Source organism: Neoarius graeffei, chromosome 5 (assembly GCF_027579695.1).
Source record: "Neoarius graeffei isolate fNeoGra1 chromosome 5, fNeoGra1.pri, whole genome shotgun sequence".
NCBI lineage: Eukaryota > Metazoa > Chordata > Actinopteri > Siluriformes > Ariidae > Neoarius > Neoarius graeffei.
In genome coordinates, this window is record NC_083573.1 from 97,386,230 (window position 1) to 97,411,290 (window position 25,061).

A 25,061-nucleotide genomic window follows, 5' to 3' on the forward strand; every position below is an offset into this window, starting at 1 on the left:
CCACAGAAAAAGAACAGTTCAAAGAAATTACTGAAAGCCCAAATATTGCCATGACATTCATATCACTGTATGTAAACTTCTGACCACAACTGTAAATGCCCTCAGATTGCAATATTGCAAGACTTGATTTGTTTTTAGTTTTGTTCAGGAAAACATAATGAAAGGTAACCACTGTGTTCTGCACATTTCTCTCTCTATATCCAGCCATCTCTCCATCTCTCGTGCTACAGCGGAACACTGTCGTGAACTGAGTGAACTGGTAGTTTCTTATCTTGGGGGCTCGAAAAGATAACCATTTTCTCTGGAATATCCTTGATAATCACCTGCCCCTTCATCCGACATATAAGAATCCCAATCACTATCAGAATTCTCTCCAAATAGTGATTCCATATCGAGACTGGCCTCACCACTGTTGCGCACGGGAACGAAATTGATACCTGGATTGTTACACGTGTGACGTCACGCACCATTTCGGAATCTTTCGGATGAGTCTCGGCAGATTCCATGAAACTTGGCTGATCTTATTGATTTTCCCTCAATTTATGGCCTTTTGGATCAGCTATGGTTCAAAAACACATGGTCAATCAACATAATGATTGTTCCTTTGTACAAGGAAAAAAGTGTGGTTTAAGGACATTACATTCACTTTAAACATATTATTTTGATTTCCCAGGTCTGCATTCATGAGAAATTGATTCATTTCTGCTCTGTTATCTTCTTGAAACAGCTTGTCTGTAAAGTTGGATTTGTAAAAATGCCTCATGAATGGTTTGCATTCCCAGCTGGACCTGCTCAGCCTGTGCTTTCAGACCTGTTAGTTGCACAGACCTGGTTAAAGTCAAACACTACTCCAGAAAAGAAAGAATGAATTTTGAAGTCATCCATGTTGAGGACCTGAAGGTGAAGACTTTACTAAAATACGACGCTAATCACCATAAATAATCACCACAGAGATTCTCCCAGAGATTAGAACTTCATTAGATAGCAGAGCAAGATGAACTGAGTACTAGCTACCAATATGTACTGTACAGGCTTTTCTCCACAGATCCATTACTACTTCCAGCTAAGTGTGTGTTGGATATAAATCACTCGGTGTCAATACAACTAATGCAGAAACCAAATTATAATGCAATTGTCATGTTCCAGAATGTTAAAAACAAATAAGCTGAGAACAATTTTGGAAAAAATGAACCGGAATTGTGAAGTTCAATACTTACAAGGTCTCAAGTTCAGACTTTCGTTTGCCAGTAGTCAGAATCAGGGCCACCTTTTTAGATGGAGCAACTAGTCAAACAGGTCATGTGAATCTGCGTAAAATGGGTTACATTGACTAGCTGACCAGTCATTGCAGTGAGGAAAGAGCACATTCTGCGCTGCAGGTTGCACTTCATTATCCAATCCCACTCAGCTAGCCCATACGGTCCAGTCCCACAGAAGAGCTACTGTAGCACAAACTACTGAAAAAGTTACTGCTGACTAAAACAGAAAGGTGCCCATATTAACCTTGTCAGCAGTTTGTGCTACAGTAGCTCTTCTGTGGGACTGGACCATATGGGCTAGCCTTCATGCCTCATCTGAATCAATGAGCCTTTGACACCCATGACCCTGTCACCGGTTCACTGGTTTGTCCTTTGGATCCTTGGACCACTTTTGGTAGGCACTAACCACTGCATACCAGGAACACCCCACAAGATGTGCCATTTTGGAAATGCTCAGACCCAGTTATCTAACCATGACAGTTTGGCCCTTGTCAAAGTCACTCCTTCCGCTTGCCCATTGTTCCTGCTTCCAAAACATTAACTTCAAGAACTGATTGTTCTCTTTCTGTCAAATATATCCCACCCCCTGACAGGTGCCACTGTCATGAGATAATCAATGTTATTCACTTCTTCACCTGTCAGTGGTTTTAATGTTGTAGCTGATCGCTGTATACATAACTTATTCAATTTCTTCCTTACATTATTGCCTTTTGGGAATGCAGGAACCCTAAGGTGTATTTAATTTAGCTTATTATACTCTGGCTGGGCACAGTGACATATACCCAACCATCACTTAGCTAGAAGTGTGTGCAGGTCTGTGTCAAGCCCATACAAAGCTTAATTAAGAGTTATTAACATGTGAATAGATTTGAGAGTTGATTCGTTTGGCCTCCAGCATCACCTGTTTGCTGTACTCACTCTGCAGTGGAAAGGTTTTGACCTTAAATAGGCCACCAACAATATATGGCCAGGACGCTGCAAGAACAGAACAAACATCTGCACTGAAACAGATTAACACAATGTTCAATAACAATATGAACGGGCAGTGTTCACTAACCTGACAACAAACACAATCCAGTCCAGTTTTTCTCTCTGTATAGCTAATGAGCATCAGAGATTGAATCTCATCATGGTATTTTGTTAGAAAGCGCTCTATAGAGTCCTGCTTTATAAACCAGACAGCTTGGATAGACATTATTATGTAGAGACAGCTTTACAAAGATTTGTGTATTTCTTCTAATACATCGTCATATGAAGGTGTTGGGAACTTGCTGATCAGCTAAATACTGGACTAAAGTGTGCTCAAGGAAGTAAAATGCTAAACTCTGCAATGCAGTGGTATAATGTTTAAGGGCTGGAGTCTGACATCACTGCTGTATAGGAAAACTGTAGACGATGTAAATCCTGTACTCTCAGAAATACAGACACAGAACAGTACTTTTCCTGACCTCTGAGGTGGTACCGTAAGGGGATGTGTTTTGTACTTTTAGTATATACCTGGAAAACATTATGTCATTTAAGATACATACAGGTAATTGACCCTCAAAGAGATCCTCCTTAAAGGGATTGATTTTCAAACTTATTTTATGTAACATTAGTTGCAGATTTCAAAAATCTGTCATTTTTGGAGACCAAATAGTTGTAGAGTTTAGTCCTGGGTATGACTTTAAACTGCAACCGGTGATGAGTCTTAGGTCTGGAAGGACTTGAGTATGGGGGAAGTGGAGCCCTTAATCACCATTGCTCCCAGGTCCACTCTGACCTGGAGTGTTAGCATCTGCCTGGGTTCCAGATGTGTGTTAAATAGTACATCACCAATAAGGTGCTGGCAGCAGGGCACTTTTCAGTGTAATGTAGGAGATGAACCCAACAGGGTCAATGGTACACCACCAGATGGCAGGTGGAAGAGCGACTCAAATGGCCAATGGATGGCATCACTCAGCAAGTCAGTTGTCACTGCAGGGCAACTTCCATACCCGTCAGGTCTGTGGCACTTTTGTGCACCACTTGGCATCAGGTCTGGAGGTCCAGAGAGACAACACGGTGGGGGCACAACATTGTTTGTCTTACCTTAATGTCTTGCCTTCGTTAGGAGAGGAGAATAGGCCATTCATGCCACCGCTGCAGACAACTGTCATTCTGGTGCGGGCCTCGCAGCCCATCTGTGTTTCTGCACATCCTAATGAAGCAGTCATCATTGCTAGTGATGGATAGCCAACAAATGACGAGTTGTCGAGAAAAATGCATCTTTTTAGAATATCAGATGGGCTTCCTGTGGTAGTGCCGTATGCAATTACATCAGGTAGTGGTCACTTGGAGCAACTCAGCTGTTTATATTCTCTGTCTACATCATAGTTTTGCTAGTTTTACAAGTATTTTTACTGAATTGATCAGTTTTTAAATCCGTATGCCTCATTGTGTAGCATATAAATGCCACAATGATGCTAAAAAGATAGACAAGAGCCATTTACCTGGCCAGAATTGCCCAGTTATTTGCAAGAAATGGATTCACGCCATCGGAAGACCTCAAACCAACCTTCCAGTGGTGCCCAACTTATGTTCCGAACATTTTGAACCATCCATTTTCAGTCATTCGATGGAATTAAAAGCAAGATGAATGGGGACTTCTAGGATTAAAAGAAAGCTAAAAGACGATACCATGCCAACAATATATGGCCCATTCTATAATTCCGGGTACATTTCAAGTGTTGACTCTGTTAGTTATAGTCAACTCGGTTATCATTAAACTGGGCAATCCATTTACAGAATCGACGATAACAGAGTTGACATTTTCCACCATTTTGTGTCTTAACGCCACATGCTAACCTCAAACTAGCTACTACATGTCATGTATAAAAACAGAATTTTATGAATTTTTATCATTTTTTTTTTAAATGAGTGAGAGATTCACTCCAATATCACAATAACAGATTTGACAAATAATTAATCTACCATTGGTGTAAAATCCTCAACATTTTGTTCAAATTAACGAGAGAAGAAACAGAACACACCTCACTGCCTTTCTGAAGTTTCCCACCAGAGGAAGTGACATCACTCGGGGCAGGTGTCATGCGCATCATTAAAAGCCTTTGTAGATTTTATGCAGGTTTATTAACAGAGTTAAGAGTTGACAAGAACATTGGGACGGACTGAAATTTCACATAATACAGAAAATAGACTTTCTATACAGTTGATTTTATAACAGTTAATAGAATAAGCCCCCAAAAACAGACTGTTAGACTGAATCACTTCCTGTTTATTCGAGTTGAATGGATGAATCAGGAGTTGAATACAGCCAATAGTGTGGGGGGAGGGGGGAGTCACTGAGTTAATGTTTTATGGATAAATTGGGTCTAAAATGGACATCAAGCATTGCTATTGGTGAAAGTTTGTCATAATTTGCATTATTGTTCAAAACTGATTCAGTAAAGATTTATTTTGTGAAAAATAACAAAAGGTTTATCTTGGAGATGTGAAATTTACCCAGAATTCTAGAATGACCCATTTGCCCATCATTCAACTCCAAAAGTCCGCCGATGCAGTGTTGAACATCAAGAGAGACAACACCACCAAGAGGTTAGTTTCGACTTTGTTCTATCATGACTCTTTGTGGGGCGGCACAGTGGTGTAGTGGTTAGCGCTGTCTCCTCACAGCAAGAAGGTCTGGGTTCGAGCCCCGTGGCCGACGAGGGCCTTTCTGTGCGGAGTTTGCATGTTCTCCCCGTGTCCGCGTGGGTTTCCTCCGGGTGCTCCGGTTTCCCCCACAGTCCAAAGACATGGCAGGTTAGGTTAACTGGTGACTCTAAATTGACCGTAGGTGTGAATGTGAGTGTGAATGGTTGTCTGTGTCTATGTGTCAGCCCTGTGATGACCTGGCGACTTGTCCAGGGTGTACCCCGCCTTTCGCCCATAGTCAGCTGGGATAGGCTCCAGCTCCCCCTGCAACCCTGTAGAACAGGATAAAGCGGCTAGAGATGATGAGATGAGATGACTCTTTGTAGTATCGAAATTTCAAACAAATGAGCATATTTAGACAAGACACCTTGTGCTGAATGAGACTCTAACGCAAGGTAATACGCAGCAACAAATACAGGACACATTTCATCTGTTTCCAAGATTGGACATTGTCTACAACAGGGGTGTCAAACCTGATCCATAAAGGGCCGTGTGGCTGCAGGTTTTCATTCCAGCCATGCAGCAGCACCCTGATTTGGCTTATTCAATCAACTGACACACCCACCCTTTAATCAAGGGTGGGTGTGGCTGCAAGTATTTGACTGTGTGAAGACAGTTCAGTTGATTGAATGAGCCAAGTCAGGTGTGCTGCTGCATGGCTGGAATGAAAACCTGCAGCCACAAGGCCCTTTATGGATCAGGTTTGACACCCCTGGTCTACAACATCATGATGAAACTTCTTTTGACATGGAGTGTTCGATTCAGACACAATACCTTCTGTTAAATATGAGAGAGACTGCAATTCATGGAAACAGATAAACATTTTGTCTGTTTCCATAGTGGCCACAACACCACCATGATGAAACTTCTTTGGATACTCTATTTTTGGAGTTGAGCTCTGTTTTGTCGTTATTTTCTCTGCTGGAATCACTTTCGTAATCCACTGTTTCATTTTCATTATATTCTGGTTTGAATTGGGACAGTAAAGCCATACTAAAATGTAAACTTAGTAGAGATTTCATACTAAAAACACACTGAGGTGACTGAAGCTGTTGCAAGTTGCCATGACCTGATGTCATTGCATATGTCACTACGACAGGAAGTCCATCCGATATTCTAAAAAATGCATTTTTCTCAAAAACTATTTGGTCTCCAAAAAATGAAAGTTAGATTTTTCAAGATCATCTCATCTCATTATCTCTAGCCGCTTTATCCTGTTCTACAGGGTCGCAGGCAAGCTGGAGCCTATCCCAGCTGACTACGGGTGAAAGGCGGAGTACACCCTGGACAAGTCGCCAGGTCATCACAGGGCTGACACATAGACACAGACAACCATTCACACTCACATTCACACCTACGGTCAATTTAGAGTCACCAGTTAACCTAACCTGCATGTCTTTGGATTGTGGGGGAAACCGGAGCACCCGGAGGAAACCCACGCGGACACGGGGAGAGCATGCAAACTCCGCACAGAAAGGCCCTCGCTGGCCACGGGGCTTGAACCCGGACCTTCTTGCTGTGAGGCGACAGCGCTAACCACTACACCACCGTGCCGCCCTTTTCAAGATCAAATAAGTTTGAAAATCAATCCACTGGAGGATCCCTTTAAGGACCACAAGTCATTAAAGCTCATTAATGTTCCATTCCTACATGAAATATCCACACTAAAGATACAAAACATGCACCTGTAATGGTACCATCTTAGCGGAAAAATAAAGTGCAGTTTATTTCTGAAAATGTGGTAGGAAGGATGAAGAAACTGGACTCTAGAAGAAAAAGACACTAAAAGTAAATGTGGTTCGACTGGAAAAAAAACACAGGCTGAATTTTAATAATCCACTTTTCATCAGCTTTCTCAGTCAAATAGATTTTTATGGTTTGTTGTTGGTTTTTTTTTTGGTTGTTCATCACAGTTTGCATAGTTGTTCCTATGGAGATACGGCATGCACCTGTGATCATTTGGGTGTCTCATCTCGCCATATCACCACCCCGTCTTGTCAGTGGTTTGTTACCTGATTGTGTTCACCTGTTCCGTGTTTTATTTATGATCAATATGATATGATCAATCTACTAATTATACGCTTTTGTCTCAATTTTATTTATTGTACTGAAATAAGCTTTTTCATAATTTGCATTTCTTGTTTTTGTGATGAGTACCTGGTAGTTTTGTCGACATTAACTCTATTCCTGCTTCATGACCACTGTGCTGTACTTTGGTTGTGAGTCCAGGCTTGGTCACAAAACATATAAACAGCACATTATTTTATGTTGAATCCAGTTTTCTTATGTCAAATTTTGTGAAATGTGTGGCATTTCAAGACATCATAAATTTGTACAACGATGTGGATGAAAACATGCATGTGGAGAAAACCAAGTTCCAGAACATTAGATCTTCCTTACTGTGTAAAGACCATTGTGTCTTTCTCTCAGCTCTGGCAATACCTTCAGTATATAAAACAGCTTTCTCAGTCTATTGGTACCTGTTTTAGTGAGCGGATTAGTGACTAATTTGCGAATCAGCTCATTCTCTGAAGATCTCAACAGCAGGATGATGTCAGCAGGAAGAGTGTCTCGGTTCTTAGCCAGGAACCCAGAAGCATTATAGATCACCTGATCAGTACATTCAAGAAAATCACATGAATGTATCTTAAACACAATGTTACTCAAAAATGTGATAAATATAATGGATAATTTTTTTTCAAAAGAGATGCATTGTTTATTGTGTGACTGTGAACCCAATACTATACACAATTCCATGATACAGTACTCCATTAATCACACTTTAAAAGGGAAATATCCATACCTTTCCAGCATAGTGGTTGATTCCAAACCCAAGATCAACCCTCATTGGTCTCCAGAAGTTTTTCGATTTTAGGTTGTCCTTGAATTTCTCTGAATGAGCAAGAGTGTGAATTAACATGATCTTTATTCCTAAATAAATGTATTCATCCAGCAATCCATGGATTAATGTAATGTACAGTACATCCAGAAACAATAACAGGTGTTCAGAAAACAGTGGCATTTATAGTAACTGTCGGACAGTCACACTCCCCCATGTTATCTATCCCTAAAACTCACCTAAAGATATTCATTTTCTTAGTTCTCCTTTCACACACCCAACCCATCACAAACATGTCCATATAACACAACCAAAAACCATACAGGCCTCCTCAGTGACTAAAACTCTCACAACCCCCCAGGTACCATTAATGCACGTGCAGTGCCACTGGTTCCATATGGATCAAATGTTATACTGTTATCATATAATTGAACTTTCCAGTTGTTGTTGTTGTTCGCAAGCACTGTAAGTACTTAATAACGAGACTGCCAATGATGGCGTAGCTCACTCTGACCCCATCTAGTCCAGAAGGAACGATCTAAAGTGGGCCACCTTATGGGCGCAGTAAATGTTGCAAGCTATTTTATCTCATCTCATTATCTCTAGCCGCTTTATCCTTCTACAGGGTCGCAGGCAAGCTGGAGCCTATCCCATCTGACTACAGGCGAAAGGCGGGGTACACCCTGGACAAGTCGCCAGGGTTGCAAGCTATTTACACTGTATATAGGAATACTGACCTATTTGCCAGAAGGAATCCAAAATGGCGAGGAATTGACCAAGAAGAAGCGATTTTTGTTGAACTGCTCATTAAGGTTTAATTAGTCCATAACTTCATTAATAATTGTAATGAAGCAAATCTGGGTAGAAGTTACATGCACCCTAGGTACCCCTACCTTCATGCCAGAAAGAATCAAAATCGGTGAAGAATTGAGGGAGAAGAAGCAATTTGCCTGGAAATTGCTCGTTAGGGATTGATTGATTATGCCATATCTTCATTATTAATTCCAATTATGCAAATTTGGGTAGAAGCTATATGCACCCCAGACAGACCTACCTTCCTGCCAAAAAGAATAAAAATCAGTGAAGAATTGAGAGAGAAGAAGCAATTTTCGTGAAATGTGGATGACACTGGACAGACGACGGACAACACATGATGGCATAAACTCATCGCTTGTCAGCCAGATGAGCTAATAAGGCCATGTGATTTGACAAAAATATCACACGAATTCTCAAAAACTTTTCTATAATATGAAATATAATATATAAGGGCGGCATGGTGGTGTAGTGGTTAGCGCTGTCGCCTCACAGCAAGAAGGTCCGGGTTTGAGCCCCGTGGCCGGCGAAGGCCTTTCTGTGTGGAGTTTGCATGTTCTCCCCGTGTCCGCGTGGGTTTCCTCCGGGTGCTCCGGTTTCCCCCACAGTCCAAAGACATGCAGGTTAGGTTAACTGGTGACTCTAAATTGACCGTAAGTGTGAATGTGAGTGTGAATGGTTGTCTGTGTCAATGTGTCAGCCCTGTGATGACCTGGTGACTTGTCCAGGGTGTACCCTGCCTTTCGCCCGTAGTCAGCTGGGATAGGCTCGAGCTTGCCTGCAACCCTGTAGAACAGGATAAAGCGGCTAGAGATAATGAGATGAGATGAATATATAAGACGGTGAGTCAAATGAAATACCTTCGAAAGTATGACATAAATTAGGAACCGGAAAGAAATCTAGAGGTTTTCATTTCACTCACTCTCAACTGCTTGCAAAACAATAGTGCTCCATAGAAAACCCCAGTTTCATGGTTTTATAAAAAAACTAGAAGGTCGCTCAATCGAGTTCATACCTCTGCCAAGCCACATATCCGGATTTACATCAAATTCTAATCAATTGTTCCTTGGCCAATGGCTCACCTTTCCTCCAAATTTCATCCAAATCCATTCTATATTTTTTGAGTTATGTTGGGAACAAGCAAATATATCCGGATCTGTATACACATCTGGATCCTGGATCCACATACATATCCTGATTTGGATCAAAATCTAGGCAATGGTTCTTTAGGCCATGGCCCACCTTTCTTCCAAATTTCATCAAAATCAGTTCAATACATTGAGTTATTTTGAGAACAGACAAACAAACTGAAGTGAAAACATAACCTCCTCCAACAAAGCTGGCACAGGTAAAAATATCATTTTATAAATAAAAATGTCATAACACTGAAAAATAGCACGGAATCAGATAAAATACAGTTCTTGCATATATATATATGTATGCCCATATGACTCCTGAAGGTCATATAGAAGAACCTGATGATATCTGTGACACTGTGTGTGAGTGTGTGAGTATGTGTATGTGTAGGATGGGTATAACTTGCCGACGAGGGTCTGATCCGTAGCCTGGGGGAATTTGCTCTCTTCATCCAGCAGTGACAGCATACCCATGGGCTTCTGCAGGAAAAGATCCAGCAGGGGCCGGTTGTCCTCATACTCAATCACTCGCACGTCCACGTCCTCATTCAGGTACTCATCCTGCAGTGTATTCAGAGATGGACAAATCATAAGTCCATTAGCTAGCCCATGGGGCAAGTGAAATCACCAGTGTTTTATGTTTTGCTTGCCTGTCAACCTAATTAACCAGGCTGAAAATGTAGCAAATACATTTTAACCCCAAGGTATGGTGAGCTAGTCCGATAGTTAAGCACATTAATACAGACGAACAACACTGAGTGAGTACTCCACTCCTATATGTAGCATGTCATGCTTGCGCTATTGACTAAACAGCAATCTTTGGCTAAAATTTAGGCTACGATTTAGGCTATAAAAAAAGTTATTCCATCATCAGTACATGTAAATCTAATCAACTAGCTGGTACCGATTACTAAAATGTGTCTGTGGCAGCGGGGGCGTGGTCAAGCACCGGTCTGTGACAGGAGGGCGGAGTCAGGGAAGGTAAGTGGCAGATTCATTTCACCTGAGAGCAATTAACCTGTGTTTGTGTGTCTTCCCAGGGACCGCGCCCTATTTAGGGAGGGAGAGCGAGAGCAGAGGAGATCTCTCCCGAACCAGACATCGGATGTGTGTGTGTGTGTCTGGTTTAGACCGATTGTGTTCCCTGAAAAGTGGAAGCAATAAAACGATTTGTTGAACCTGATCTCTGTCCTGCCGTCCTCTGTGCTCCACCCACACCTAGGGAAAGCTACAGTGGTGCCGAAACCCGGGATAATGGAGCACCAACCCAGCAGCCCCATGGAATCCTCCCCGTTCACCGACCTGGTCCACGCCCTCGCCACGGCTCAGCAAAGCCAGCACCAGGCGCTCGTCACACTCCGAAAGGAACAAGAGCGGCGCTTCGATGCCCTGGTGCTGGCCCAGCAAGAAGATCGCAAGGCGTTCCGGCGTCTCCTCGCGTCGGCGGGGCCCACCAGCGCTCCGGCCGCGGGCCCGTCTCCCCTCACCTTAACTAAGATGGGCCCGCAGGATGACCCCGAGGCTTTCTTCACGTTATTCGAGCAGGTCGCTGAAGCCTCGGGGTGGCCGATGGATCAGCGCGCGGCGCGCCTCCTCCCCCTCCTGACGGGAGAGGCGCAGCTGGCGGCACTACAGCTCCCCGCCGATCGCCGGCTGGCCTACGCCGACCTTCGCCGGGCTGTCCTTCAGCGCGTGGGGCGCACGCCGGAGCAGCAGCGCCAGCGCTTCCGCGCGCTGCGGATGGAGGAAGTCGGCAGCCCGTTCGCGTTCGGCCAGCAGCTCCGGGACGCCTGCTGGCGGTGGCTGAGGGCCGAAGATCGCGACGCCGAGGGAATCGTCGATCAGGTGGTACTGGAACAGTTCATCGCCCGCTTACCAGCAGGAGCCGCGGAGTGGGTCCAGTGCCACCGCCCGGCGTCGCTGGATCAGGCAGTCGAGCTGGTGGAGGATCATCTGGCGGCTGTCTCGGCGGCAGGACAGCAGATGTCGACATCTCTTCTCTCCTCTTCTCTTTCTCTCTCTCTCTCCCCTCCTTCTGTGTCCCGTCCTCGCCCCATTCCCCCACCGCGGAGGCGGGGGCCGGCACCACCCCTGCCGGCCCGCCGCACCCGCGGTGCCCTCCCGTTTCTCCCTTCTGTGTCTGTCTCTCCCCCACCTCAGGTGAGTGAGCCCCAGAGCACCGGTGCAGAGGGGAAGCCCGGGCCGGTTTGCTGGCGCTGCGGGGAACCGGACCACCTTCAACAGCAGTGCACAGCAATGGAAGTGGGCGCGGTGGTTCGGATCCCCGACGCGCCAGAGGCCGCCCTCGATCGGGCCGGAGCGTATCGCATACCGGTGAGTATCCAAGGGGCTACATATCAGGCATTGGTGGATTCTGGTTGTAATCAGACCTCAATTCGCCAAAGCCTGGTTCAAAACGAGGCATTGGGGGGAGCACAAGGGGTGAAGGTTTTGTGTGTGCACGGGGATGTTCACAGCTACCCTTTGGTGTCGGTCCATATTATTTTCAGAGGGGAAAAATTTATAGTGAAGGCGGCGGTTAATCCTCGCCTTACCCACTCGTTAATTTTGGGGACTGATTGGCCGGGATTTCGGGGTTTAATGACGCGCCTAGTAGAGAGTGGGTCCTGCCAGTTGACAGGGGGAGGTCCCGGTGTCGTTTTGGCGGGAGCAGCTGTCGCAGAGCCGTCTACGTCATCTCCGCGTCAGGGTGAGGAGCCACCGGCTCCTCCTCTCTCTATTGGGGAATCCCTCGCGGATTTCCCATTGGAGCAGTCGCGAGACGAGACTCTGCGGCATGCGTTTGACCAAGTGAGAGTAATCGATGGTCAAACGCTCCCGCCGAACGCCACCCCGTCCTTCCCCTACTTCGCGATTATGAAGGATAGGTTATACCGAGTGACGCAGGACACTCAAACTAAAGAGCGAGTCACGCAGCTTTTGATTCCAAAGAGCCGCCGGGAATTGGTATTCCAGGCGGCTCACTTTAATCCCATGGCTGGACACTTAGGGCAGGATAAAACACTAGCCCGAATAATGGCCCGATTCTATTGGCCGGGGATTCGCGGCGATGTCCGTAGGTGGTGTACGGCATGCCGCGAATGCCAGTTAGTAAATCCAGCGGCCATTCCAAAAGCGCCATTGCGCCCTCTACCGTTAATCGAGACCCCGTTTGAAAGAATTGGGATGGATCTCGTCGGGCCATTAGATCGGTCAGCACGAGGGTACCGCTTTATATTAGTTCTAGTGGACTATGCAACGCGATACCCGGAAGCAGTGCCTCTGCGCAATATCTCAGCACGCAGTATTGCAGAGGCACTCTTCCGCGTCATCTCCCGAGTTGGAATCCCGAAAGAGATTCTGACTGATCAAGGCACTACGTTTATGTCACGAACACTACGCGAACTGTATGGGTTATTGGGGATTAAGCCGATCCGCACCAGTGTGTATCACCCACAAACGGACGGTTTAGTAGAACGGTTCAACCGCACCCTCAAAAATATCATTAAGAAATTCGTAAGTGAGGACGCACGTAATTGGGATAAGTGGCTCGAACCCTTGCTGTTCTCAGTGCGAGAGGTCCCTCAAGCCTCCACGGGGTTCTCCCCGTTCGAATTATTATATGGGCGTAAGCCGCGCGGCATCCTGGACGTGCTGCGGGAAAATTGGGAGGAGGGACCTTCACAAAGTAAGAATGAAATTCAGTACGTTATGGACCTGCGCGCAAAACTCCACACGCTCACCCACCTAACTCAGGAGAATTTGCGGCAGGCCCAGGAACGGCAAGCCCGCCTGTACAACAAGGGTACGCGCCTTAGAGAGTTCACACCGGGAGATAAAGTACTCGTACTCTTGCCCACGTCGAGCTCCAAATTAATCGCCAAGTGGCAAGGACCCTTTGAGGTCACACGGCGAGTCGGGGACGTCGACTATGAGGTGAGGCGAACAGACAGGGGTGGGGCGCTACAGATTTACCACCTCAATCTGCTCAAACTCTGGAACGAGGAGGTCCCCGTGGCGTTGGTGTCGGTAGTTCCGGAGAAGGCGGAGCTGGGGCCGGAGGTTCAAAAAGGGGATTTGGCATCACGTACCTCTCCGGTCCCCTGTGGAGACCACCTCTCCCCGACCCAACTCACGGAGGTCGCCCAGTTGCAGGCCGAGTTTTCGGATGTGTTCTCGCCCCTGCCCGGTCGCACTAACCTCATAGAACACCACATAGAGACACCCCCGGGGGTGGTAGTGCGTAGCCGCCCTTATAGACTACCCGAACACAAAAAAAAGGTGGTTCGGGAAGAACTTCAGGCCATGCTCGAAATGGGCATCGTCGAGGAGTCCCACAGTGACTGGAGCAGCCCGGTGGTCTTGGTTCCCAAGGCCGACGGCTCGGTCCGGTTCTGTGTGGACTATAGAAAAGTCAACGCGGTGTCTAAATTCGACGCGTACCCGATGCCTCGTATTGATGAGCTGCTCGATCGACTAGGCACGGCTCGCTTTTACTCGACACTGGATTTAACGAAGGGATATTGGCAGATCCCCTTGACTCCATTATCCCGGGAGAAAACGGCCTTTTCCACACCGTTCGGCTTACACCAGTTCGTCACACTTCCGTTTGGGCTGTTTGGGGCGCCCGCTACGTTTCAGCGGCTGATGGACCGGGTCCTCCGGCCCCACGCCACCTATGCGGCCGCCTACCTGGACGACATTATCGTTTATAGTAACGACTGGCAGCGGCACCTGCAACACCTGAGGGCCGTCCTTAGGTCGCTGAGACGGGCGGGACTAACAGCCAACCCAAAGAAGTGTGCGATTGGGCGGGTGGAAGTACGGTATCTGGGCTTCCACTTGGGCAACGGGCAGGTGCGTCCCCAAATTAATAAGACAGCAGCGATTGCGGCCTGCCCGAGGCCCAAGACCAAAAAGGGGGTGAGACAGTTCCTGGGGCTGGCTGGCTACTATCGTAGGTTTATACCTAATTATTCGGACGTCACCAGCCCGCTGACTGACCTCACTAAAAAGGGGGCGCCAGATCCGGTCCAGTGGACGGAGCAGTGCCAGCGGGCTTTCTCTGAGGTAAAGGCTGCACTGTGTGGGGGGCCACTTTTACACTCCCCTGACTTCTCTCTCCCTTTTATGTTACAGACGGATGCGTCGGACAGAGGGCTGGGGGCCGTTTTGTCCCAGCAGGTGGAGGGGGAGGATCGCCCAGTCCTATACATCAGCCGCAAGCTGTCAGTGCGTGAGGGGCGCTACAGCACGATCGAAAAGGAGTGCCTGGCGATCAAATGGGCGGTCCTCGCCCTCCGGTACTACCTGCTGGGGCGCTCTTTCACCCTCTGTTCGGACCACGCGCCCCTCCAATGGCTCCACCGCATGAAAGATGCCAACGCGCGGATCACCCGTTGGTATCTGGCACTCCAACCCTTTAATTTCAAGGTGGTCCACAGGCCGGGGGCGCAGATGGTCGTGGCGGACTTCCTCTCCCGTCAAGGGGGGGGGGAGTCGGCTGCGGGCCGGACGGCTGCCCGGCCTGAGTCGGGCGGTGGGGGTATGTGGCAGCGGGGGCGTGGTCAAGCACCGGTCTGTGACAGGAGGGCGGAGTCAGGGAAGGTAAGTGGCAGATTCATTTCACCTGAGAGCAATTAACCTGTGTTTGTGTGTCTTCCCAGGGACCGCGCCCTATTTAGGGAGGGAGAGCGAGAGCAGAGGAGATCTCTCCCGAACCAGACATCGGATGTGTGTGTGTGTGTCTGGTTTAGACCGATTGTGTTCCCTGAAAAGTGGAAGCAATAAAACGATTTGTTGAACCTGATCTCTGTCCTGCCGTCCTCTGTGCTCCACCCACACCTAGGGAAAGCTACAGTGTCCTCCAGAGAATTTACTGTACAAATGTGTAACATGCTAACAGGATGTATATGAACCAAATGGAGTTATTACATTTAAATGTACAGTACATATCATTACATTAATGGCATTTAGCAGACACTCTTATCTAGCGGGGCAGCATGGTGGTGTAGTGGTTAGCAATGTCGCCTCACAACAAGAAGTTTCTGGGTTCGAGCCCAGTGGCTGATGGGGGCCTTTCTGTATGGAGTTTGCATGTTCTCCCCGTGTCCGCGTGGGTTTCCTCCGGGTGCTCCGGTTTCCCCCACAGTCCAAAGACATGCAGGTTAGGTTAACTGGTGACTCTAAATTGACCGTAGGTGTGAATGTGAGTGTGAATGGTTGTTTGTCTCTGTGTGTCAGCCCTGTGACGATCTGGTGGCTTGTCCAGTGTGTACTCCACCTCTCGCCCATAGTCAGCTAGGATAGGCTCCAGTTTGCCCATGACCCTGCACAGGATAAGTGGTTACAGATAATGGATGAATGGATGGATGGATGGATGGATGGATCTTATCCAGCATGACATACAATATACCCAGAGCAGCCTGGGAAGCAGTTGGGGGTTAGGTGCCTTGCTCAAGGGCACTTCAGCCATTCCTGAAGGTTTAGGTAGTCAAACCAGCAAACTTTTGGTCCCAAAGCTGTTCTCTAACCATTAGGCCATGGCTTCCCCCAAAATTAAAATATTTTCCAACAGTCAGTCAGAGGTGTTTTGTGGTTGGATGGTAGAACAAAAATGTTGCTGAAAACCAGATCAGCAGCCTAATGAAGATGATCAGCAGCGACGAAGAAGCTTGACAAGGAAGAATCCTAAACACAATGTACTTTGCAGCGTACATGTAATAAGAGGCAGGATACAAGTCAGTTGAGTCAGCGTTGTGTTTATTAAAGGCAGTTGGGTAATCATGGTCAGCAATACAAAATGACTCATCATCCAGAGGTTGACAGCTTAAATCCCAATGATGCCACAGCCATCCATGACTGGGAGTCCAAAAGAGAAAAAACAGCCTCAGTGAGGCTGTAGCACATACAGGCCACTGTTGTGTGTGAGTTTGAAATCCGATCAATCCTGTAGGAGGAGTAGCGATTTTTATGAAGTTGCATATGACCTCTGTGTAGCCACATTTATGGCAGGTGGTGCCACCTGGTGAACAATTCTTGTTGGAATATGTCTTTAGAGTCTTCTGGGTGAGTTTAAGTGAAAACAGCCCAGCAGTTTACGAAAAGTAGTGTTTAATTTGATGAGTCACCTAAAAATTTCACATGCCCATAAAATGTTAAATATAACAGGTGGCACCACTGTCTGGACAACTTTTATACACACCCACCTGGGGAACATTGTACGTGAGTTTGATCGAAAGCTGATCAATCCTGTAGGATGAGTAGCAATTTTTGTAAATTGTGGATGGATGACAAGGACGGACAACGACGGATGACGAACGGACGGACAGTGTGTGATTGCAAAAGCTCATCTGGCCTAGCCTGGGCCCGCCCATCCTAAGTGTGACGCAACACGGGGGCCTGTTGCGAACTTAGTCTGGCAAGGCAAGCTATCTCCAGCTCTTCCAAGCTCCCGAAAAATCGGGAGCCAATCAACTTTGAGCATCTCCAACGGCCCTGGGTAGAGGCGTGTTCAAAGCAGTGACGTAGTAGAACTGCGACCGGAAGCCATAGATTGTTTACAGAATCTATGCCGGAAGCGCTTCATTCTCTAGAAACATTACGAACATGGAGCAGCAGCAAGCCTTTGACACAGCGGTAGATGCTGTATTGAAAGCATTCAACGGGAAGTTATCATTGAAAATGGAGCAAAGAGCAGCCCTGAAGGTATTTATCTTCTTCCTGTTACTCAAGCAGTTTCCGTCGCGTCACATACGTCAGAGGAAAGAGTGATGTGATTGGTTTAAGCTTCGTCACAGCCTTTTCTGGCTTCGACCAGTAGCAAACTGAGGCATTTCAGGGAGGCGGGTCAACCACGTGCTTTGGGAAATGGTTGGGCTTAATATCTTTCCCAGACCAATGCTCGCAGAGCTTTGAAGTTGCGTTAGCCAGACTACATCTGGCCTAGCTTATGGCCGGATGAGCTAAAAAATGGCCATACTTTCAGGGAGGGAGGGGTGGTATACTCTCTCTCTCGCCCATATCAATCACAGGACAGTGATACTAGCCAATCATGAGCATCTGTGAGCTCATTCATGCAGAACAGGATGGATCGTGCTTTCCTTGGAATGTGTTATGCCACCGCCTGATGTTGAATGAAGGAAGCATGTGATAGCCTTCACCTTCCCTGGTTAGTATGGAATAGCTGCCTGATTGCTGGGAATTGGCCCCGAATTAGGGAGAAAATCTAAGTACAGGTAGAAAAAAAAGAAGATTCTAGAAATAAGACATGGAAACAAAGACTTTGCATTGAAACAATTGAAAAAAAAACACATCAGGGCTTTAATAGCAACACTCATGAGCAACTAAACACAGACACAATCTGGAACCACAGCAATGACAGGACAGGGGTGGAGACAAGGAACAAAATAAATCCATGGCAGTGTAAACAAGGAAGCACAATCAGAACACAACAAGATTAGCCAGGTAAAGTAACAAAACTCAGAGGTCTGCATCTGGACACTGAACACTAAACAAATGTAGAACACCATGCCGGTATAGGGCACGCCAACATGGACGGTCTTTAAAAAAAAAGAGAGATGTATTTAAACAACACTTCTACTGATAAAACAAAAGCATTATCCGTAACATTAACAAGGCAGTCATGAGGACTCACAAAGAGTGTGTGCAAATCAGCATTACCTTTGCTATCAGGCAAAAACACTACACTTTTGTCCATATGGCAACAATGAATGAAAACTGAAATGGATTTGTCCACCCTTGATTTCTGTATAAAACAAACAAAACAATTAAAAAACAGTAATTTGTTCTGGCATGGTGAATTATTCACTCATTATTAGTGATGTACAAAATGGCAATTTAGACACTTCTGCTTCTCTCAGCTCTGGTTCGTTACACCACAAGCCAATCAGAGTATCATCCTCAACATCATCACCACCATCTTCATCATCATTACAGTGAATCAGAAGGTCAAGTTGATTCTGTTATGACATAATCTCGAGTTTCAAGGCCATGGTGTTGAGCTTAAGGGGTCAAACATGTTGTTTGTGTGTGTGTAAGACAACTTGACTCACTCAATCACCTCCTTATCTTAACAGTTGCATGTATACAAAACCTAAAAGCCTAGAAGCAAAACACTGCCATTTCCAATTTCTAGGTAGCCATGTTGAACACACACACACATGGAAATGCCTAGAGGAGCTACACACATGTCCGACAAATCTCATTACTACAGTAGGGCAGAACATGTAGCCTGGGGTAAAGTCATGAAGCAATAGAGCAACTGCCAACATCTTTGGAGAGCAGGACTACTGCAAAAAAAAAAAAAAGAGGTGAGGGACAAAAAAAAAGTATCAGTGAGGCAGTAGCTCACACGGCTGTACCATGAGAAACCAGACTCGTTTACAGCTAAGTTGTTCTTCATGAGAACAATTAGAACAAGTTGATTCAATCAGAATCAAAATCCATTGAAAACTCAGGGAGGAGTAGTGATTTTCCTGAAAGTTTGTTAATTGGCCTAATTAGCAACTCGTTAATGAAAAATCACAAAACCAGGGAGTAACTTTTGCGCAGACTGAATAGATCTTCCCAACAAAACAATCAGAATCAAAATCAAATTCACAACTCAGGGAGGAGTAGTGATTTTTGCGAATTGTGGATGAACGGATGGATGGATGGACGGACGGATACCGGATGCCACATGCTGGCAAGAGTTCATCACCCTATGGCCGGCGAGCTTAAAAAAATGTTATTGTGGGTTTTGCTCATAGCTCAGACAACCTGAGCCAAGGAACAGAGCTGTAGTGCTTCAGAAACATCATGCACTTTGGAGACTTTAATGAACATAGACAGAAATTAAACTCTGGATGTGACACGACACACATACAATATTTATATAAATGTGTAGTCTCTTATTAAGCAATAACAATGTCAGTTTTGCACCACACACACACACACACACACACACACACACACACACACACACGTACAGTTGTGGTCAGAAGTTTACATACAGTAGCATGAATGTCATCTTGGATATGAATGTCATGGCAATATTTGGGCTTTCAGTCATTTCTTTGAACTGTTCTTTTTCTGTGGCAGAATGATTGTACAATGGGCGGCATGGTGGTGTAGTGGTTAGCGCTGTCGCCTCACAGCAAGAAGGTCCTGGGTTCGAGCCCCGGGGCCGGCGAGGGCCTTTCTGTGTGGAGTTTGCATGTTCTCCCCGTGTCCGCGTGGGTTTCCTCCGGGTGCTCCGGTTTCCCTCACAGTCCAAAGACATGCAGGTTAGGTTAACTGGTGGCTCTAAATTGACCGTAGGTGTGAATGTGAGTGTGAATGGTTGTCTGTGTCTATGTGTCAGCCCTGTGATGACCTGGCGACTTGTCCAGGGTGTACCCCGCCTTTCGTCCATAGTCAGCTGGGATAGGCTCCAGCTTGCCTGCGACCCTGTAGAAGGATAAAGCGGCTAGAGATAATGAGATGAGATGAGAATGATTGTACAGCACACATCTTTTAAAAAAAACACTAGAATTTGGCGCACAAGTTTTAAATTTTTTTGGGTTTTCTGAAATCAACACAGGGTCAAAAATGTACATACAGGACACCTAATAATTGGGTAAAATGTCTTTTCGCAAGCTTCACCTTGACCAAACATTTTTGTTTACCATGAACAAGCTTCTGGCAGAATTCTGGTTGGATATTTCACAACTCTTCATGGTAGAATTGGTAGAGTTCAATTTTTTTTTTTCTTGGCATGGACTCGACTTATAAGCATGGTCCATATATTTTCAATAGGGTTGAAGTCAGGACTTGTTTTAAGCTTAATGTTAGCCTGCTTTATCCTCCACGACCAGCTCTGATACGTGTTTGGGTTCATTGTCCTGTTGTAACTCCCAAGTCCCAAGTCATGTTCAAGTTTCTGATTGTTTATGCTGAAGAATTCTGAGATGGTCCTCCTCCTTCATTCTTCCATCCACTTTGTACAATGAATCAGTTCCACTGGCAGCAAAACAGCCCCAGAGCGTGATGATCCCACCACCAGCTGGTACAGTGTCCCTCTGTACATGGTGGTCATTGTGGCCAAACAACTCAATCTTTGTCTCATTTGACCATACAGCTTTCCTCCAGAAGGCCTTTTCTTTGTCCATGTAGTCAGTTTCAAACTTTAGTTAAGCTTGAAGGTGTGAATTTTGGAGCGGGGGTTATTTCTTGGATAGCAGCCTCTTAGCCCATGGTGATCTGAACTGTAGACAGTGATCTATCAGCTTCCAGTTCATGGCAGGGTTGTGCCATGGTGGTTCCCAGGTTGTTCCTGACCATCCAAACCAATTTCCTTTCAGCTGAGGGTGACAGTTTGGGTTTTCTTGAAGCAAAGTGGCTTGGCAAAGTGACTTCACCTCACAATAACTTGGATACAATTGCTTGAACTGATCTTGGAATTTGCAGTTGTTTAGAAATGGCTCCAAGAGACATTCCAGAGTTGTGTACATCTGTGTTCCTCTTTCTCAGATCTGCACTGAGCTCCTTGGACTTTTCCATTGTATTGTGTGTTGGTCAATCCAATGAGTGCTGTAAACAAACCGTGGGTGGTAGAAATGGGCAACTGGACTTGCTTGAAAATTCTTGAAAACATTTCACCTCTCGTCCAAAAGGCTTCCTCAGTTCTGTCTGACTAATAGGGAGTATCAGATATTTATCTTCTCCTGGATCAGAATCAGAATCAGAATTCTGATGATCAGCTCATCGAAGGTGTCATTGAGGCATCATGTTGGTGTGGGTCACTGGAGGCTGGGTGTGAATGGCGAGTCATTAGGGTGATCAAAGGATTGCCCGTTAGGGTGATCAATGGCAATCTGACTCTCTCTGTCCTCCTGTGAGTCACCGGAAAACAGCTGGGTCCTTGCATACACCCAGCCGTCTGGGAAGAGTGTCCAAGACTGCCTTGTAGATGTTTGACAAATGATGTCTTAGACCCCCACCTCTGTTCAGTGATGGCCGTTCCAGGTTGACAAAAATGGCTTCTTTAACTCCTCGCTCATACCAACGATCCTTTCTGGCTAAAATGCGTACGTTACAATCCTGAAATGAGTGTCCTTTATTATTAAGATGAATGTAGACAGCCGAGTCCTGGCCTGAGCAGCTGGCTCTCCTGTGTTGGGCCAAGCACCTGTATAGCGGTTGTTTCATCACCCCAATATACGAATCCGTGCAATCATCACTGCACTGAATTGCATACACTACGTTGTCCTGTTTGTGTCTGGGTATTCTGTCCTTAGGGTGGACCAGTTTCTGCTTCAGGGTGTTACTGGGTCTGAAATGTACCGGAATGTTGTGTTTGTAGAAGATCCTCCTGAGTTTCTCGGATAGACCAGAAATGTAGGGAATGACAATGTTCTTGTGTTTGTTCCTGTTATCATCCTTGTCAGTTATGTTCCTTTTTATGCTCTTTAGGAAAGCCCAGTTGGGATAACCGCAATTCTGAAGTGCTTCCTTGATATGATTCTGCTCCTTCTCTTTTCCCTCTAATGTTGTAGGAATGTTCTGAGCCCTGTGTTGCAAGGTCCTAATGACCCCCAATTTATGTTCCAGTGGGTGGTGAGAGTCGAAAAGTAGGTACTGGTCTGTATGTGTGGGTTTCCGGTAGACCTCGATACTAAGGCTTCTGTCTTGTCTAATGTGTACATCACAATCCAAGAAGGCTAGATTATTCCCATCGGGAGGATGTCAGTGGGAAATGACTGAAAGCCCAAATGTTGCCATGACATTCATATCCAAGATGACATTCATGTCACTGTATGTAAACTTCTGACCACAGCTGTACATATGTTAAATCTTTTGGATGTGCACAATAGATATCTAGAAGAGTGATTTTCAGACTAACACACCTCTGAGCATCATCTCTCCTCCACACCGCTCTATACAGTAGTTAAATAAATGATTACAAGTACATCATGTAGCCTACTCTCATAATGTAGATGGAAATAACCCCATTCCTGAGAGAATGAGGAAATCAAAATTGCACGTATGCTCTCAGGACATTCACAGCGTACCTGCTCCCATGTGAAGATGTGCTGATTGAAGTAGAACTGAATCTGCTCGTTGGCGATGTTGATACAGAGCTGCTCGAATGAGTTATGCTTGAAGTTTTCAAAGCCAAAGATGTCCAGGATGCCAATGTTTTGTTCCTTGTCTTCTTCTCTGGAAGAAGAATGAGATAGGAGAGATAGACGGTATTATGAAAGACGGATAATTCTTGCTGGATGTGGACCAGTTGTGTTAATCAGACTTTATATACAGTAGATCTATACCACAGCGCTTTTAAGTTCTCACAACTGATTTGGTTGATTCATTTCCTATAACAGCACAGCTCTGGCTTTAGTGCGGCTGCAAATCACAGGGTTGTAAATGTATTAGTATGGCATGTTAATTAGATAGATACATACATACATACATACATACTTTATTAATCCCAGAGGGAAATTCAAGGTATCCAGTAACATTTCTGCATTGCACAAGATCAATACAAAAACTAAATAGCATTATACATATAAAAAACTAAAATACAAAATACCAAAAGAAATAAAACATTACCAATAAGAGCAAGTAATAGAATATACAGCTCTCAGTGTGGAAGGTAGTGAGGTAGTGCAGTTGGCAGTAACCAGTCACAGTGCAAATAAGAGTGTAATGAGCAGTGCAAATACTTTGTGGACAGTTACATACATGTGCAGTGTGTTTAGTGGTATATGGTAGATAAAAAGCATAGTATATTACATGATAGGCATAGTTAAAATATACAGTTAGGTTCATAAATATTTGGACAGAGGCAACATTTTTTTAATTTTGGTTCTGTACATTACCACAATGGATTTTGAACAAAACAATTCAGATGCAGTTGAAGTTCAGACTTTCAGCTTTAATTCAGTGGGTTGAACAAAATGATTGCATAAAAATGTGAGGAACTAAAGCATTTTTTAAACACAATCCCTTCATTTCAGGGGCTCAAAAGTAATTGGACAAATTAAATAATTGTAAATAAAATGTTCATTTCTAATACTTGGTTGAAAACCCTTTGTTGGCAATGACTGCCTGAAGTCTTGAACTCATGGACATCACCAGACGCTGTGTTTCCTCCTTTTTAATGCTCTGCCAGGCCTTTACTGCAGCAGTTTTCAGTTTTTCAGTTGCTGTTTGTTTGTGGGCCTTTCTGTCTGAAGTTTAGTCTTTAACAAGTGAAATGCATGCTCAATTGGGTTGAGATCAGGTGACTGACTTGGCCATTCAAGAATATTCCACTTCTTTGCTTTAATAAACTCCTGGGTTGCTTTGGCTTTATGTTTTGGGTCATTGTCCATCTGTATTGTGAAACGCTGGTTATTATTTGGCTGCATTTGGCTGGATTTGAGCACATAGTATGTCTCTGAATACCTCAGAATTCATCTGGCTGCTTCTGTCTTGTGTCACATCATCAATAAACACTAGTGACCCAGTGCCACTGGCAGCCATGCATGCCCAAGGCATCACACTGCCTCCGCCGTGTTTTACAGATGATGTGGCATGCTTTGGATCATGAGCTGTACCACGCCTTCACCATACTTTTTTCTTTCCATCATTCTGGTAGAGGTTGATCTTGGTTTCATCTGTCCAAAGAATGTTCTTCCAGAACTGTGCTGGCTTTTTTAGATGTTTTTTAGCAAGTCCTTATGAGTGGCTTGCACCGTGCCGTGAACCCTCTGTATTTACTTTCATGCAGTCTTCTCTTTATGGTAGATTTGGATATTGATACGCCTACCTCCTGGAGAGTGTTGTTCACTTGGTTGGCTGTTGTGAAGGGGTTTCTCTTCACCATGGAAATTATTCTGCGATCATCCACCACTGTTGTCTTCTGTGGGCGTCCAGGTCTTTTTGCATTGATGAGTTCACCAGTGCTTTCTTTCTTTCTTTCTTTCTTTCTTTCTTTCTTTCTTTCTCAGGATGTACCAAACTGTAGATTTTGCCACTCCTAATATTGTAGCAATTTCTCAGATGGGTTTTTTCTGTTTTTGCAGCTTAAGGATGGCTTGTTTCACCTGCATGGAGAGCTCCTTTGACTGCATGTTTTCTTCACAGCAAAATCTTCCAAATGCAAGCACCACACCTCAAATCAACTCCAGGCCTTTTATCTGCTTAATTGAGAATGACATAACGAAGGAATTGCCAACACCAGCCCATGAAATAGCCTTTGAGTCAATTGTCCAATTACTTTTGGTCCCTTTAAAAACAGGGTGGCACATGTTAAGGAGCTGAAACTCCTAAACCCTTCATCCAATTTTAATGTGGATACCCTCAAATCAAAGC

General features: G+C 45.2%; 1 protein-coding gene across 1 annotated transcript in view; it reads right to left on the bottom strand.

The window, feature by feature from the left end:
- The window catches only part of myo3a (myosin IIIA), a 336,500-nt gene that overhangs the window by 84,101 nt on the left and 227,338 nt on the right, over window positions 1–25,061 (bottom strand). The window contains exons 19-22 of the mRNA XM_060920858.1: window positions 22,775–22,922; window positions 10,130–10,283; window positions 7,738–7,826; window positions 7,415–7,544 (exon numbers count right to left, since the gene is read on the bottom strand). Coding sequence (XP_060776841.1) covers window positions 7,415–7,544; window positions 7,738–7,826; window positions 10,130–10,283; window positions 22,775–22,922 — 521 coding nt within the window. The remainder of the gene's footprint in view (window positions 1–7,414; window positions 7,545–7,737; window positions 7,827–10,129; window positions 10,284–22,774; window positions 22,923–25,061) is intronic.